General features: G+C 36.5%; 1 protein-coding gene across 1 annotated transcript in view; it reads right to left on the bottom strand.

Moving 5' to 3' along the window:
• Positions 1 to 19,038, bottom strand: part of LOC114355480 (uncharacterized) — an 86,240-nt gene that overhangs the window by 25,337 nt on the left and 41,865 nt on the right. The window contains exon 2 of the mRNA XM_028308342.1: positions 14,900 to 15,069. Within this exon, the coding sequence (XP_028164143.1) occupies positions 14,900 to 15,069 (170 nt within the window). The remainder of the gene's footprint in view (positions 1 to 14,899; positions 15,070 to 19,038) is intronic.

Raw genomic sequence — 19,038 nt, 5'->3', positions numbered from 1 at the left:
AGTGTTTTAATTACTCGATGTTGGAAGAAGAGTACAATGGAAAAACTTTATAATTTGTAGTAATGAAGAAACTTGATGAAATAACCCAATTATGAACAACTTGGGAACTAATTGCAGACTTATAGAGAAGTTTGTGACGCTGTGTACCTAACTTCGTATAGTAGGTACAGGTACAAATTAAAGTTCAGTGACCGAAAATTTGTGAATAAATTATGCACATTAACTGGTACGTGACAAGCACGTGTAATGTTTTGATAACTGATGATCATTTAATGAGTTTGAAATAATGTACCTAGTGGTAATTTGACTAGGGAGGCCATTAGTTCGATCTCTATGTACTATTTAATTATTGCGGTGAAACTAAATTTAATTGAAGTTAAATTTAGTCAGGATTGTAACTAGTAGTGTGATTGATTCAGAATCAACACAGAAACTTGTTGTTTTAAGGCCCACACCTAACAGTGAAGCTTCGTGCTTAATGGTCTGTGAGGGAAAATTCATTGTTCGCAAGCTTACGGAAAATACGTTAGAAAATAAAACATTTATCTACTCCTGTAAGTAGGAACCATAAAGACGCCTCAAAATATGCAAATTCACTCATACTCGTACCAATTATCTAGAAATCTAGTCAAAGGAGTACCTATATTGCTAATTAATGCTGAGAGGCACTTTGAGCACTTGAGTTAAAGGTAGCCGCATATACAGTCATATGTATATTATACATAATCACCTACGTCATAAATATGACTGTGCTGGAAGCTCTGGGTTTTGGCTATAGACTCACCCACTGCGACATATTGCAGCGCCTCTGTAGCAATTTCGTCGTGATGCAGCGGCGATACATTTTGCTGCCGATTAAAGATACGTCAACTGCAGCGATGAAGCGCTTTAGGAGCACGATTGACTATCGATGTAAATGCTTTATAGACTCGATCTATTGATACAGCTACAGATTACCTAAAATACCCTGATATTAATTTTTATTAAAGATTATTAGTATGTAATTTGTTATTGCACAAATTACTAATACCTACCCCCGTTAGCCCCTCGTACTAAGCTAAATAATGCTTGTATCACAATTGTTTGTTTACTGTCGCAAATAACAGAGTGATGATCCGGTTTCCTATAAAATACTTCGACATCAAACAATGATTTCGAAGTTCTACACTAGTCATTAATTCGAAATTATCTTTATTTATTAATCAAATTTCTATAATCGGTTATTCGCATGTGTACTATAAATTGAAAGCTATTTTGCGATTATCCAGTAGTGCCCAATGAGATAGCATTTAATTAGATTATAGCCGTTCGATATTATTAACGATTAATGTGTTTAGAACCAGTGAGCACGAACGCACAAATCTAATTTTGTGTTTAATTAAGTTATCTCACCTGAGGTAGGATATTTAATTGAAGTTTGAATTAGATTACACGAGGAGCAGGAGAAAAACGTTTTCCTAATTAAAACATCTTTTTATAAAATAAGTTTGTTTAAGTCTGTTGAAATGCCTCGTAAATGCTCGTATGAATCTACACTCTACAGTCAAAAATAGAATGAAGGAAACCTGATAATGAAAATTAACCTATCTCGTCGATTATTGTTTATGAGTACCTGCAACCATAAGTCGAGTCAAAAAGAAAGTACTTAAAAGTAGATACCTACTTATTTAATTATCGTGATAATATGAATATTATATTTAAACATTGATTAGTTTGACATGACATAATATACCACTTTAGCAATAAAAGTTCAAGATATTTGCAATTCATATCGTTTTTTTTTTACTTAATTTAGTAGGAATATTATTGTGTGGTCGCAAATTATGAGTTTAATCAGTCTTACTTCCTTCAAACAATGAGCGTTGTTAAGACATGTTCATTACTGATGGCAACAGACAGACTCTACAATGTAGAGTAGCGTGTTAATGAACGCGAACACACATTAAAATTAACCGTTCTAATTAAACCGTAGGATAATTAAAGGAGCGTCTTACTCGCGAATGTCTTGTCTTTGTTACATTATGTTTTATACTTGTTCAATAAAATATAATTACCCCCACTTCCTATTTTACTAATATTATAAATGTAATGGTTTGTCAGGATTCATGGATATTTGTTACTCTACGCAAAAACTGAGTAGATTCTGGTGAAATACAATATTTTTTTTTACACGTCAGGTTTGATTTGATTGCTCAAAGTAGGTACATTAAACTCTACTTATACTAATATTATAAATGCAATGCGAAAGTAACTCTGTCTGTCTTTCTTTCACGCCTAAACCACTGAACCGATTTTGATTAAATTTGGCAGGAACATAGTTTGAGTCCCGGGAAAGGACAAAGGATAGTTTTTTTTCCGGTTTTTGAAACAGGGACGCGCGTGATAAAGTTTTTCTGTGACAGACAAAATTCGAAGGCGACAGGCGAAGCCGCGGTCGGAAAGCTAGTGTTAAATGAGTCGCTACAAGTTGATTCCTATAGCAGACAATGAATTTTAGCTAGGGGTTAACTTTCATTACATCCAATGAAAGATACACAAAATATGATTGTATGTATTGACCGCATCTAACTACACAACAATCATCCAAGTTCCTCTATCATCGTGTGCGATACTTTAAAAAAATGGAACCCCTCAACTAATTAATTAGAGCATTGTGCTAAGAGACGTGGAGACGCCCTTTGAGCACGCCGTGGAAACCTAATGTTGAACTACTTCACTAATTACGCTAAGAAAGTCATTTGTCGCCGTACTCATTACTATCATTACGACAGGCTTCACAGTGTAAAAGCCTCAGAAAACCCGCTTTTACAGTTGAAAATACACCTAGCTGAATACTGAAGTACTTATTCGGTGTTATTTTGCAAAAAAAAATGTAGTTTGATGTGCCTTGTTGGTTTTGGTAGAGCAAAATAGGACACTCCCATTCATTCCGTGGATGTCGTAAGAGGCGACTTAAGGACAAATAGGTAAACAATCAATTTTTTTTTATCTTTATTTGGGACAACAAACAGACATTGAGGGCTTATGTACTAAATCTTAATAACTTACAAATTGAGTAACAATGCAACCAGCACCATTGTCCACAGATAGGATCAAAAGTAGGATAAATCGGAGCTAATACATAATCAATGGACCAACCCGTCTGGTCAGCGTGGAGAGTGAAGGCCAACTCCTCCATTTAACTATGTTATAAAGGGTCTTGCTCCTACAGTGGAGACCAAATGACCAGTTGATGATGACGATGACGATTGTACACGTCATATACAGGATTAACATAACAATACAAACGACGTTACGGTCTATCTATTACCAATAGATTTTGATTGCTAGGCTGAAACAAATGAGTGTGCTGATCTTATAAGTATTTTTTTCTTCAGATGAATTTAAATTAGAACTAGCTTTCCGCCCGCGGCTTCGCCCGCGTTGAATTTTGTCTGTCACAGAAAAACTTTATCGCGCGCGTCCCTGTTTCAAAAACCGAGATAAAAACTATCCTATGTCCTTTCTCGGGACTGAAACTATCTCTATGCCAAATTTCGTCAAAATCGGTTCAGTGTTTTAGGCGTTAAAGCAAGACAGACAGAGTTATTTTCGCATTTATAATATTAGTAGGATTGTCTGCACTTTGTTTGCACTCTAATGTTATCTTACTGTACACGAACCCGAATTAAAAATTGAAGCTTACGCGAAAGGGATGTGGGGATAAAGGGGCGTCTTGGGAACTTTTAATTAAGGAGATCAAACAAACTAGACCACAATAGAGCCAGCTCTGTTTTATTAAGTTCCAGCTCGGAGCCGGCAAAGGAACGAATTACTCGCTGTTAAGATAAGTTATGGCACTATTGTATTTGGGAAGTTTGGGTGCTGTGGGGCTGCAGGATTACCGAGTGGTTAGAGGTAAGTTAGTCAAAATACTGAAATATTTTAGCATAAAATCATTACGATTCAACCATTAATACAAACTTTTGATCTGTATTATAAACTAGCTGACCCGGCGAACTTTGTTCCGCCTTAATGGCAATAAATAAGCAGACTTTTTTTATTTCGAACGGGATAAAAACTATCCTATGTCCTTCTCCTGGCTCTAAACTACCTCCCTGACAATTTTCAGCTAAATCGGTTCAGCCGTTCTTGAGTTATAAGTGGAGTAACTAACACGACTTTCTTTTATATATATAGATGTGAAAGGTCACTGACTCAGTCACTCACTCGTCAAGAAATCTCAGAAACTACAAGTGCACCAAATTTTGCGTGGGTTCCTTTGGGGTGCTCACTAAGACGGATTTTTGCAAAATTCAACCCCTAAAGAGGTAAAACGAGATCCACAACGTCACGGGCGGCCGCTAGTACCTACTTACATAATAAAACTCTGATATACAGTTATGTTATTAGAAAAAAGTTTAATTCTGAACAAGTGTTATAATAAATAACTTTACCTTTATTTAAATGTAGGTACTGCTGCTCACTTAGTGATGAAAATAAGAAGTGACAACTTTATTTCAATAAATTCTATCACTTTTCATTTACCGTGACAAGATAAAGGTCTTAGCTTATTTTAGTAAATATTCCTCAAAAATTGCGTTGAATATTGAAAAACGTCAGATATAAGTAGTAGGTACTAAATAAATTCCCGTGCCAGTCCCAATTTTCCTTAAAAGTATTACAATGTTTTCCGTTTCAAGCAATATGACAGGTGACAGTTACGACCGTTTATCGGCGTATTGGAACGACGCAAGCATGTAAAGGTAAACGTTTTCGATGTACATTTTATTTAGTTTTTCGGGTAAGAATATTTGAAGCTGTTTGTACCGAAGTTTGTGAGTCAGGCATGTTTCTTTGAATTACAGTGTTTTAGTGAACATGCTTTTGCCGTAGCTCAAGTTATTCGCAGAACATTCACTTCACGAAACTACCAGTTTCATTGAATATTGGCTCCAAAAATATTATAGGGGTTTCACATTTCAAACCTGAAATCTTACGGGTTCCATAATATTTTGTTTAAGTTAAGTTTAATACGATTAAACTAAACATAAAATTATGTCACCTACTAACGCATAAATCATAATAAAACACCTGTTTTTCAATCACTACCCTCGGAGGCTTGACCGACTTTACTTAGAGATCGATTCTTCATTTGTTTATTCCACACAAAAGCAAAAAACTATTAACCAACAATTTGATGCCAACCTTGACTTAACCCGCTCCCTGCCGCCTTTGAATACAGAGCGGAGAATTATCCGGCCTTTGGTTAAAATAACCTGATCGATGCCAGGTGGCGGCTTAGGTCAGACTGTTTATGGGTCAGAGGATGAGCGGGATTTCACAGATCAAAGAGCCGATCGACTTAGGAACTTGAGGCTAGTATTAGAAAGTTAAAAATAGATTGGTTAATGATCCGCGATTAACCAGATAAAGTAATTTGCACTTGAATAACCATGATAGAGTCGTCGTGCAAAAAGAACAAATGAAAATTAAACAGAAGATTATATTCGCGCATTTAAAATCATTTCAATTAATAGTAACATAGTAAGTTCGACTAATCACACTTAGGCACTTGGTCTTGCAAAGATTCTAGCCTAAATCTAAGCCGAATTTATGCTATCTAGATACACCGCCTATGAATAATCCATTAAGTCTTGCGTTAGTTCCGACCTGCACAACCATTAGTTTCGGAGCCTGGAGCGACGAAATTATTGGAATGAATAATTGGAACCAGCGAGGAATACCTATGTATTTTTTGATGATTATTTTGCTTTTAATATGTAGTTAGGTTGATTAATGTGAACCTTGAAACAATGAAAAACCTTTCACATCATCGTTTAAAAAGAAGATTAAGTTTGCATTCTGTGTCAGGAATCCCCGCTTTTCCATAAATGTGAGACATTTAAATACAACGTATTTTCCGTTTATCCCAAGATCACTATCTCCGCTAATCTCGGCTCAGCGTTTTCACATAAACCATTTCGTGTGACGGTATCTCCTGGATGTAGTTGGCAAACAAAAAGGAGGCATTTAGACACGATAACGAGACGCTTCCGCGACGCTGCCGCTGTAGCGCATTATACGGAGGTTCTCGCGTTAAACAAGACAGGTGAGGACGGCGGTGCAAGTGTTAATCTTCACTTCTTTTTTAAATCAGTCATCATGAATTTACCTATAATTACTATGACTTGCTAAGAGACTAATAAATACTATACATACTTGACTTTAGTTCGATGATTGAGTTTTAATTGAGGCAATAGTTAAACAATTTCAAAGCACACAATTCATTATAATTTAGCCTTTTCCTAACTAAATGTCCTTTATTTCAGTACAAAATACTCTGATCAACTAAACACCTAACTTTATGTAAATGTCCGTAATCCCGATTGTTCCTGAACTGAATCGCTAACTTGTTCCACTTTGGGCCACAGCCCAAAACAAACGGCCATCTCTCAAAGGATCAGGGAGCGGCTAAAGTCCTGACAGAGCAGCGATTTTTAACAACAGCCGGTGGCGCTACAGCGATTTGTTTACGTAATTGCGTGAGGTGAACGGCTGCTTTGTTTATTTTGCTCGACGGAAGTCTGTTAGTCCACCCCTTGAAGTATGGGTTGGTGAATATTTTAAGGGATTCAGCCATTTTGTCCTTTGGTTAAAACCCTGCATTGTTGCTCTAGCATCACTATTAAAACTTTTATTATAATCGATTTATTTATGAAGTGAATCCAAAAATGGAAGTCTTAGAAATAACACAGGTTGCTTATAATCAAGACAAGTTATAAAAGATGAAATAGAGCTACAATACAATAGTACGTAGGCAATACCAAAGTACAAAGGAAAAATGTAGCGCCAATGTCATCAACAGATATAGCTAAATAGCATCTATCAGTTGCATGCAAATTGATCAGCATAATCAAATGCAGAAAAAGTTTATATGTTCATTTCTAAATTAAATATTCAACACAAAACAAATGAGTTATAAAATAATACCTTTTATTACTGTTTCAATCATAAAATATTTTTTATTTACACCGTTCATTGTGGGTTTCATTAAATCCACTCCCCTATCCGCCATTATCCGCACGCATAATGCGCGCATTAAACTATTCACACTTTCTCTATTTACCCGCAAGATTTACGCGAGTTGTGTACTGGGCCCTAACGAGTCCCTCCCGCGGACAGGCGTCATTAAGGCTTTTGTGGCCCCCGGAGGTCGCACGAGGCCCATTTCAAGTTTGGACGTAGAGAAACGAGAGCAGACACTTTAGTGTGATTTCGCCTAATATTCTTGCTCGCTTGCCTCTCCATCATAATCAATTTTGCAAGATGAATCGATCTGCCAAATCGCCTGAAAATTTTGCAAAATGTCAGTTACGTCAGTTAGAGAGGCAAGCGACGAATTTTGCCCCTTGGGTAATTTTTTTATTATAAGGACATAAAATGGTAGACTGTTTTGAATATGCTGTGCTTTTTCTGTGTTAAATGTGATATATCTTGTCCTAGAGACAAATGGTTGCTGTTGGTAAATAAGTCAGTTAGCCTTTTCCAGGGCGATAGTTTATTCTTTAATTTTGTTTGTGCGCTGTGGGGACTAAAGTAAAATGTATCTACAAACGACGTGCTTGAAATTAGATTCGCTATGAAATTATTCAGAAAAAAGTTGGGGACTGCGAAAGTAGAGATCAACTTTCCGGCAGTATATTTAAAGCGAATGGATTGCGGATCACAAAATGAAATAATAAATGAAATTAAAAAAAAATGTTGGTGTCTATTTAAAAAAAAAGTTGTTTACTCATAAAAATCATTTATTTATGCAAGAGTATTAACCCTACCACTGCTTCAGGACAATAAATGGGCCAGTGCTGAGAAGAAGCAGCGCAAGAAACTCAGTCAATATTGTCAGCCAGCCTCTTTTTCCAGGGTTTACAGACTTTAAAATATAGGTATAAATTTATGCGAGCTAGGACTGCCTAGTAAGCATCCCAAACATTTTTATCTTTTAAATACTAGCAAAAAAAAAACGATCTTTGCTAGAACTATTTATTAAGTAACTATGGGGACTTATTATGTATACAGTTAACTAGTTATCCCCGGCAAATTTGGCAATACTGCCGAAAATTACCAACTATCTTTTAGCATCGAGTCACAAGAGATGCGCCGTCCGAGGCTCCTCGCTTCACAGGCTTCAGTTGAGAGCGTGATGGATGAGGACAGCGAGCAAAATTCGTTAGCGGCCCGCCAATCGACTGGACGTGTTCATTTTGGAAAATGGAACATGTAATATTCGTAACGCACGTCCAAAATGGATTCCGAAAAGTTATTTTGCAGCAACGAATTACCGGGAATGAGTAACCTAATTTTGTTTTGTTTGTATATTAAAATAATTTGCTTTACAAGGTAGGGCATTCAATAAGTTTTCCTAATTCTTTTTCATGACATCTATTGTAGTACTTTTTAAATGTAAATCAATTGAAAATTTTATAAATAGCGTTTAGCCACTAGTGGACCAATTAATGATATAAGTATTTTCTATACAGAGATAAAAATAGCAGTTGCAATTTCGATTAATACAGTCCACTGCTGGAAATAGACTGGGGACTAAGACGGAGTATCCTATGTAAAGGTATGATTAAAACTCATTAAAACTCATTAAAACTCATTTATTTCTGTAAATAGGCTTAAAAAAAGCACTTTTACACGTCCAGTATTAACCCTACCACTGCTTCAGGACAATAAATGGGCCAGTGCTGAGAAGAAGCAGCGCAAGAAACTCAGTCACTATTGTCAGCCTCTTTTTCAAAGGTTTACATGCTTTAAAATGTACAAAGTTATAAATATTTATGCGAGCTAGGCAGTAACGTATCCCAAACATTTTTATCTTTTAAATAATCATCGACTTTATAGTAGCCCTTTTTCATTAAGGTACTTTTAAATGTGCTTTGAATTTATGAATGGGTAGTTCTACAACAGTTTGTGGTAATTTATTAAATAATTTAATACATTTTCCTATAAATGAATTACCAATCTTATGCAATCTGAAATTTGGAACGGCAAGTTTATTTTTGTTTCTTGTATTAAAGTTATGCAAATCGCTCTTTTTCGTGAATTGCTCTATATTTTTGCGGACATATAAAAGGTTTTCATAAATGAACTGTGAATACATTATATGTATTGTGGAAATCCTTGGGGAAGGCCTTTGTCCAGCAGTGGACGTCCTTCGGCTGAAACAAACGAACGAACGAATATTGCATGAACTTTTTGGCACGGTAACTCTACATGTGCCTATTGCCACGTTTGTAAGAGCGATCCCAGGGGGCCTTAACGGTAGAGTTTTCGAAATCCAGCTTTGTCTACAGCTTTGTCTATGTTCTCGTTAGGCAAACGTGTTGGTGGGTTACAGCTGCATCCATTTTGTCTCTGTCTCTTCAGCCCCTGAGGACCGAACTCGAGTTACAAAAATAGAAGTTCTTAAATCGAAGATAGTGACGTAGTTCAGTTAGGGCACCCGCTAGTTCCTTTACAATTGAAATTATGTCGCATCTAAGTAACTACGATAAATTTATAATAATACAATAATTAATTATTTATTTATTTTATTTATTTATTTATACTTCAGCACACAAAGTAACAAATGCACTGTGGCGGACTTAATGCCGGATGGCATTCTCTGCCAGTCAACCACGGGTCATGCAGAAAGAGTAAGGCGGTGCAAAAAATTTACATTTTTGATAATAAATCTACTTACATAAGATTACATAAAATAAATAACATAATACAAAATTAAATAAATATAATAGACATACACATAAATACATAAACATAATAATATTATAGATTAGATTAGAATTAAATAAGTATTTTTTAATAAAAGCTGTNGTAGGTTAGGTTCCCCTCTTACAAAGCATTAATCTTTTAAATAACGCCATAACATCAATTGCGCTTTATTTAAACACGATATTTTTACGAATGCTAGTTGCCAATAGTAACTATTTCTTTAGTTTTATTTTTCATTTAAATTATTTTTATAAATATTTTATTGAAGCTATGTTACAAACACGTCATTAGGCGCGGCAATGTTACCTTGTACAGTCACGGAATTAAAAGGTTCGTCAGTTTTCAAATTGATTCCTTCAACGAATCGCGAGCACATATTACCTTTTGAAACTATGTTACAGAATAATCTCGAGTTAGATAAAATAATCTTTAACTGTTCGTCAGTAAAGTTCAAAATTATTCAGATCAAAGTTGTTTGAAGATTTATCTTGTCAAAAAGATTATTATGATTGATAAACTAAAACCTTCTTGTTGGTTCAACCTGCCATTATTATTTCTATTAAAAAAAAAACTACATTTTGTAACATTGCACTGATGCAGATGGGATAGAAAAATAAACAAGCAAAACCTTATTCGTTAGCAAACGTCATTTTTATTTAAATGTTAGCAGCACTGTTTCTTGCACTGTTATGTTGGCAGATTTGACTCTTACAGTACCTAGTGCAAGCGAAAACCGACACTAAGGTGACGAACCTTTTCATTCTGCGACTGTACATTCAGCGAAGCCACAAGAGCGCTGGCTGAATCGCTTCTTTTATTCATAGCTTGAGCTGCGGCGGCCATATTGTATCCGTTGTTTGATACGACATCCTTTGGCAGAATTAATACGAATACCACGGTCCCGAGCACCGTTCACTTGCACACGAGTTGTCAGAGAGGAATGGATGCGGATAGAAGCGGTTTGAAGCGGTCCGAAGCGGATATAACCGGTCGATGAGATGCGGACGTTCACGGTCCCTAAGCCCGATGAATAGCATTTGTCAGCTATTGAGATTGCGTTGTGCACGTGTTATCTCGTTGTTTTGTGAGATTTAAATCAGGTTTTGTGTACAAAACAACTTCGGCGATGGGCATCAGGTTGATTCAAACCAACTAAGTATACATAGGTAGTTTGGAAATAGATTACTGGCATTTTTAAACTTACGGCTATACTCGGCAGAAACTTAATAAACTATAAGAGCAAAATAGCTTCTACAATTCTCATCTCTCGTAAGTTAAATCCCTCAAATCAGTATCCGAGTAAGTACGAGTACATTTATTTTAAAAATCCATTCGCTCGCACGCTCACCCGGGTCATATTTCACAACTTTCGCTCATAGCGAACTTCTACAGTTTCGAAAAATAAAGAACGGCAGGACTTTCCTTCATCCTCAGAATAAAAATGCCATTTCATTATTTTCGTTCGTGAGGAACGAGCCAACTTTGTGACGCTATCGTAATTTAATTCTATACAAGGATTATCCGGATCCGTCTGGATCCAAGCTCGCTCCCTTCGTGGTATGAAATCACGTCTAAATGTTAATATTATTACTATTGGAAGCGCTTTTAAGCTTTCCACGACAGGGGTCATGGTTGGGTTTCTCTCGCCTTGGGAGAGAAGTATCTACTGTCAAGAACGCATAAATCTATCCTTAAATATTTTAAGGTTCAAAATTATTTAATAATATTGTAGAGCTAAAAATCTTAAGGGAAGATCGTAATGTTGTGATGTGATGGCAACGGTATGTTTTGCAATATTTTACAGTCATCATTAAACTCTAAATACATACCTATAATAATTTTACATTAATGTTATTTACGAGAATTTAATGTCAATAACAAAATAGAAAATGAAGCCATAATTTTCAGAAACTACAACTGAAAACTCTTCGCTTGCTGTGGCAAGGTCAAAAACCCTTGATCCTTAAGAACCAGTATATTATGTTTTATGACTTTTGAACTTTAACTCATTACTTTTAATATCCAAAGTGCGGTGGAAAAATTCAGCCACTAACCAGATAAAGGCTTAATTAATAAGATAAAGTTTAAGTTAACGAAAAATCTTAGGTACAGCAATAAACCTTCTCACTTGAAACGTGAAATTGAATTTGATTAAAATTCTTCGCGTCCGATTCTCAAACGGAATAGAATAATAATTATTTTCAGACGAGCAATCTACAATTTCAGAAAGGAAAAATCTGTTATGAGTTTTATTAAAGGTGTTCTTTTTAGAGTTCCGTATTTATTTGACGCGCGGAGATGTAAACAAATAAGTAACCGTATTGAAATCAAAGAAAAACAAACCAGCTCGCATCTGTGCTTATAGTTCCAAAATACTGGACTGTCCTGTCGATGACATTGACAGTGGGGCGCCACCGTCAATACCGGATCGCTGGTTCAGATTTTTGCCATGTTGGAAACCATATAGTTGAACGATGGTAGCGCCCCCCTGTCATTGAGTTTGGCGGGACAGTTCAGCGTGGGTCATCTATAGTCTTCTTAAGTACCTACTCTTGTGAAGTTTGTAATAAAATAGTGTAACTAATGTAGTTTCCTTATAAACTAGACTCCCGTTGCACCTCTTTAGGGGGTTAATTTTGAAAAAATCTTTCATAGTGCACCCTTAGACCTCATAGGAACTTAGCGGTATCGTAATACTATCAACATGATGAATTTCACTGTATAGTTTCATTCTATTTATTTATATTAACCGGCAGACAGTGGTGACTGAGTTTGTTGCGGCACTTCTTCTCAGCACTTGCCAAATGTTGGTCTCGAAGCACTGGTATGGTAAAAAAATTATGAGACATGTAGAGGCTCCTTAAGAGCAAAATATTTGTCGATTTGTAAGCATTATACTATAATAGTCTATACAAATAAATAAATTTTGACTTTGACTTCATTCATAGACAACCACTAGGCGTCAATGTTAATCGACTAACAAATTGGCATGGGCTTTACATTTATTCATGAGTTGAACAAAAAACCGTAAAATCCCCATAACACAGATTTAGGTGAGTACTATTTGTTTTACGGGTTAAGAGTGAAGTGTTATCTATACGGGAAGGCCATAAAAGGTTGACCGGTTGTGAGAGCGCGATAAAGGCTCGATAGTAAAACGTGCGGTAAACGCTTTGCGTAATAGAAAGCCAAGCCTGTAAAGAATATAGAGAATTCTGATACCTAGTCTAAAAATTGTTTATAACATTTACAAACGTTTTACAGAAAAAAAAAACAAAAGTGGAGGGGAGCGGGATCCCACAACTGTATAGCTCTCTCTCTCTCTCTCTCTCTCTCTCTCTCTCTCTCTCTCTCTCTCTCTTCTGTGTCTTTCTTGACAAGGCGACAAGCAATGACGTCCTTGTGCTGCAAAATTTTGGACCAAGTTTAAACAAAGCGAGACTCCCAAGCGCTAATAATATTGCTAGTAAAATAAATTCAAATTCTATAATAAATATAAATTCTATAATAGATAAATCTTTCATCAAATAAGCATTTTCATAAAGTCACGTAAGATCTCATTAAGCCATCAGATGGAAGTGTCACTCAAACGTCGTGTTAGGCGAACATTTTAAAACCTTCAAAGTCTTGGGAGCTATTTATTTCCATAGCAAATGCGGGATATGACGCGACTCGCGCCATTTAATGTCACACCTACGAATTCTCGAAATACGTTTGCCCTTTTACATCAGCATTAAGGTATGCTCACAAGGGTACGTGCAACATGACATGGGTACTTAATATCGAGCAAATTGTGCCAACTTAGTTCTCGTGGTGACTCTCTTTTTACAAAAGCATAATGGTGTCGTTCATGGTAGCCCGACAGATCGTTCAATGAAAAGTGATGTGAAACCATTAGCTGGCATCCTATCATTCTTTATTGATACGTCTTGTAACTAACATGTGGTTGTACAGACTATTATACTATTAGGCAACGACTAGGCAAGCATATACCAAGCAACAAACGTAGTAGTTAATAATAACAGTTGGATATCTGAGGCTGACAAAGGTGACTGAGTTTCTTCCGCCACTTCTTCTCAGCACCAGTTCATATTATGTTGTCCCTAAGTGGTGGTAGGGCAAGCTATATTTGGGACATGTATAAGTGTCCTGGAAAGGGCTTATGTACTGAATAAACTATTTAAATTTGAATTTTAAAATCTATAATTATTCTGGCTATGATGCACTTAATACAGTCAAGAAGACCAACCTTAATAAAGCAAATGTTCGTACTGCGACGTGTGGAATATACCTTTATGTATGCCGACGTGTCACGGATTACGTTCATTCCCGCGATTCCTCCTAATAATGACTTAACACGAGCAAGGATTTACTTTGAGGGGATTTTTCGCGTTTGTGTTTACTGTCTCTTTTAAAAATGAGGCATTTATTAAAGGAAAATATTAGCGATTGAGATTGCCATAAATTTTCAAATAAGCTCAAACCATTTTGCAAGTTTCTCGTTTAAAATTTGTTGAGGAGATTTATATTTTTTATTAAAGCAAAAGTAAATATTGGCAAGCAATTTTTTAAATTAAATCCATTACAAAATGGGATTAGTTAAGGTACGCGAGGTTTCACGTCGTAGCTCGTAGTCTGAAGATACTAGTACGTGCGGTTGTGAGATTGAATTCTAGTCTAGCACGTTTTTGTTTTGTAGCGCGGCGTGCTCGCCCGCTGTGGTGAGCTACGTGGCATCGGCACCCAGTGTTATTTCATTAGAGCGCTACGGTTGTTTATTATTAATTTATTATGTGACTAGTGTCCTTGCGAATATTATGAAGCGTAAGAAACTTTGTGAGCTTATTGTTTGTTTCGTGTTAACACCTAAATCGCAGACAGGACTTCAGTAAACTCATTAATATAAATAGTTATGATTCTCAGTGAAGGATAATATTCTGTGACAGATAAATCCCGCCAAAGCAAGCTTTTTTTCCCGAGACACTTAACGATATCAGCGTCGAAGGAAGTGTTCATTTTTATATCGCGTATCTATTTCTACATACCGAATATTTTACGTTCTTGTACGACTATATCTGAAGATGAGCTTGCGTGGCAGTTCCAGGGAAGTGATCTGATACGACATGTACTCGTATGTGCTTACCTCCTGCGGCGTGTATCGGAAAATCTCGTGCGTGTCGCGGTACCACTTGACGGAGTGCAGCGGCGGGTCCTGCGGCTGGCGGCTGTACTGGCACACCAGCTCGGCTTCCTTGCGAGGGTCGGCGTACCGCGGCACGTCTAGCGTAGTGATCAGGTGGGACATGCTGCGAGCTGGAACAAGAGAGACATTGCTTTAAGATTTGTATAAAAAAAGCAATTACCTATAACTAATGATGAATCAATAGCACAGGGCCTCAAAAATTAACCCGACAATGTAATTCATCAAAGGTACGTGATTGTGACGACTAAGGCTGGGTTGCACCCTCTTACTTTGACTTTAACAAACGTCAAAAAACTGTCAAACTCCATACAAAATACACCGGTTATCGTTATAGCCACGGTTAAAGTTAGGTGGTGCAACTCAGCCTAATGGTTAAAATATGCGAATTTAAGATCTTTCACAACAAAAAATTTTAGTTAGCTGGTAAGTGTACTTTTAGTCCGTTACTCAAAATCAAAGAAACATTAATTTAAACTTATTTAATTCGAGACAGTTCAACACGACCGCGGTTTACTTTTCTTATTACCCCGGCTGTCGACGTTTTACAGGTTAGAGATTTCTTTCCTGGAGTTGGGAACTGCTACGTGAGTTACGGGGGTCGGCTGACTTGACAAACAGGCCAAGTTGGGGGATTTGGCTAAAATATGAGATTAACCAACGCACTGATCGCTCGTTGATTGCAGGATTGGCTTAGTTCTCGACCTCTTTGGACTGGGGGTCGAACTTGGGTCTTTATGTGTCTTCGGTTGAGGAAAGTTATATTTGTAATGACACTGGTTACAAATCGAGTTACCTTTTTAGTTATTGAAAACTTTATCTTGCATTTCTGAGGGACTTCATACACCTTGAATTTTCTATGGATTATTTTATTCGACAACTAAGTGCTAATTAAGTTATGGGCACTCTTATTCAATAATTTATTTATACTCATTATAATTCTACTAAGTTTTGGACTAAATGGACTCCAATGTTTGATGACCATAGTTCTAGTTAGTTTTGCTTTTTTTGGAAATTGATATCACTATACATATAGAAATGCCCGAGAACATTTAGTCTGTCGATGTGGTTTATTATACTTAATTCGTTGGTTTTTAATTTTTATTTGAACTTGAATGGGCACAGAGAACATGCTTTGATGTGTAGGTACCGAGTTCATAAGCCTTGAGCTTAAATATAAATAAAAGCTCGCGTAACTCTAAATCGATGCTATCACCACACAAATTAAAAAGTGGAATAATCGTAAATATTCGTAATGGACGACAATGAAAGCGAAAGTACATTAATGTATACTTTAATGTCGGTACCGTCACGCGATCCCCGAGGAGTAATCAAAAGTATTTCCTTTTATTACCTTATTATTTACATTTTATGCTATATCCTGTATTTAAATTTAAGTGGGGTGTAATATGTGGGTCAGGAGAGATAAAGATGTTAATTAATACGTATTAGTGGTAGGTAGGATGGTAAATAAAAGTAATTAACTAACTTTATTACTCAACCGTAAAAGACTCCATAACATAAACCGTTTGTTTTACTAAGTTAATTTATATTAATTACTAGCGGCCGCCCGCGACTTCGTACGCGTGGATCCCGTTTTACCCCCTTCATCTATCTTACGCGGTTTAGATTTTTTCATACAAATGTTTTTTCCCGCTAACTCCCGTTCCCGTGAGAATTATGCAATATCCTGTTGTATTTAAGCTTTAAATTGACTAAGGTACCTGCATGCCAAATTTCAAGCGTCTAACTTAAGCGGTTTAGATTTTTCATACAAAAGGATTTTCCCGCTAATGCCCGTTCCCGTGGGAATTCCTAAGTATCCTATAACCTGCCCAGGAGTATGAAGAATAATTGTACCAAGTTTCGTTAAAATCCGTCGAGTAGTTTTTGTTTCTATAAGGAACATACAGACAGACAGACAGACAGACAGACAGACAGACAGACAGACAGACAGACAAAAATTTTACTGATTGCATTTTTGGCATCAGTATCGATCACTAATCACCCCCTGATAGTTATTTTGAAAATATATTTCATGTACAGAATTGACCTCTCTACAGATTTATTATAAGTATAGATAAGGTGTCTGAAAAGTGAAAATTGTTGTGAAAACATATTTTTGTTCGCTTTGCCACACATGTAACCCATGCAAATAAATTATTTGATTTGATTTTGATATGAATTAATACCGGAAGTTTATTATGAAACAGTTTTTCATAATTAGATTCATTTTAAGTCACGTTTAATCCCACTCATCCACTACCATCTAAATAACTGCACAGTGCACATGCCTCTGAAAGATAAGCACTCATCAAAATCAAAGCTTGCATAAAATAAACTAATATCTCAGCCTAAAATCCATGTCTACCCTAATTCCGGTAATGGACAGCTCCACAATAAAGGGGAACGAAGCTGATTAACAAACTTTCCTGACCAGAAACTCGTGGATTTCGCCGACCAAAAGATAAGGATATTAGAAATTTGTACAAGAAATCTGAGTAAACAACCTTTATCAAGTATCAATGTCCCTAATTAAATAATATCCTGGAGGCACGTTTGTGGGACTTCAATAGATTTAATTTTCTTGTAACCAGAAAGGTAGCGGTACGGAGGCCGGACTTTTCTTGTTTATTTTGATCCGGTGCTAACGTTGTTTACCGGTCGCCGTAGGCACAAATCTAAGGACGTACTCGTCTAATACTGCCTGCCTACTCCTTGGACAGTTAAGGTACAGTCCTCAAACATTATTATCATCATACATTTATACTAAGTTTTGTCCGCAGAGTCGCGCTCGTGGAATGTGCAAGTTTTTATCTTAATTCTCACCTACTTTATAAAAGAAAGATACTTATTTGAACTGCTCGCTGATAATATGTTAATCAGTTTATTCAAAGGCTAAGCCTAGGCGCAGACCACCGACCTTTAGTTGGCCGATAGTTGGGTCAGGCTATTTATAATACGAACCTACTTAGGTACCTACGCATGTGATTAAGAATACTCGTATATAATTGAAAGTTAAAAGTACCTATTTCTATTTTCAATTTTTCGGTGACAGACCAAGATTGTATTACTGTAGCACTACTACTATTACATAACGAGAATCCCAACGAACTTTAATTGAATAAAAACCCCAGCGTATGTTTTCAGGCAGCCTGAGCCTTAACGGTTACGCAACGTCAGCGCGCACCTGTAATTAGGTTCCGTCCGTTCTGTCATCAGCCGACCCTATGCCGCCCGCGCCGATAATGGCGCCTTTTATTTGATTTATTTCAGCTCACGACTGTTTTTCTGGGAATATCGAGTATTTGGGAGGAGACTGAAGCATTTATTGGGTAGAGAGAGACCCTTAAGTTTATGAGAAATAGTTCAAAGTCAATGTCATAATTCCTTTATTTGTATGGTCTATTAAAAATAGTGCTTACAAATTGTTAAATATTAGAAAAAAGAAGTTTTGCTGTTATGGAAGCCTTCACATGTCTCATAATCTTTTTGCTCTACCAGCGCTTCGTGACCAACATTTGGCAAGTGCTAAGAAGAAGCGCCGCAACTAAATCAGTCACCACTGTCTAGATTTATAGTTGGGAATCAGTTAAAAAACGAAGACTTACGTTACGGATATGGTTAGAATTGGATTCATCTAACAATATTGTCCGTTTATTATAATAACCTAGAGAGAGTTGACGTGACGGTAGCAAGGGTCACGCAAAGGAGTGGCAAAGGTGACCTTGAACCGAGATAGTTTGATGAAACCGGGGAATTTTGTTCAACAGGGAATGAATATTAAAATATCCTGGATGCAAACGCTATTGCCATTTCTGTGAATGAAGATACACTTTATGTAGTATCAAATGCCGGAAAATCATCAAAAATTCACAAAAATTGTCCTAAAGTTGCTTCAAAAGAATATGCAGGACCCTATATTGTATTCAGTAGGGAAGAGATTAGTGGAGATTTAGTGCTGCCCCTGAGAAAAAAGTACGCACTTCGCTTGTCCATTCTAAGGCTATAAACACGTTTTCTTTTTAACGTTATTCTTACCAATACACTCTTCCTCGTCCCAAACTGACAATGTAAACACG

This window comes from Ostrinia furnacalis, unplaced genomic scaffold (genome assembly GCF_004193835.3).
Source record: "Ostrinia furnacalis isolate ACB-3 unplaced genomic scaffold, ASM419383v2 OfSCF2414, whole genome shotgun sequence".
NCBI lineage: Eukaryota > Metazoa > Arthropoda > Insecta > Lepidoptera > Crambidae > Ostrinia > Ostrinia furnacalis.
This window is presented reverse-complemented; position numbering and strand designations above follow the sequence as displayed.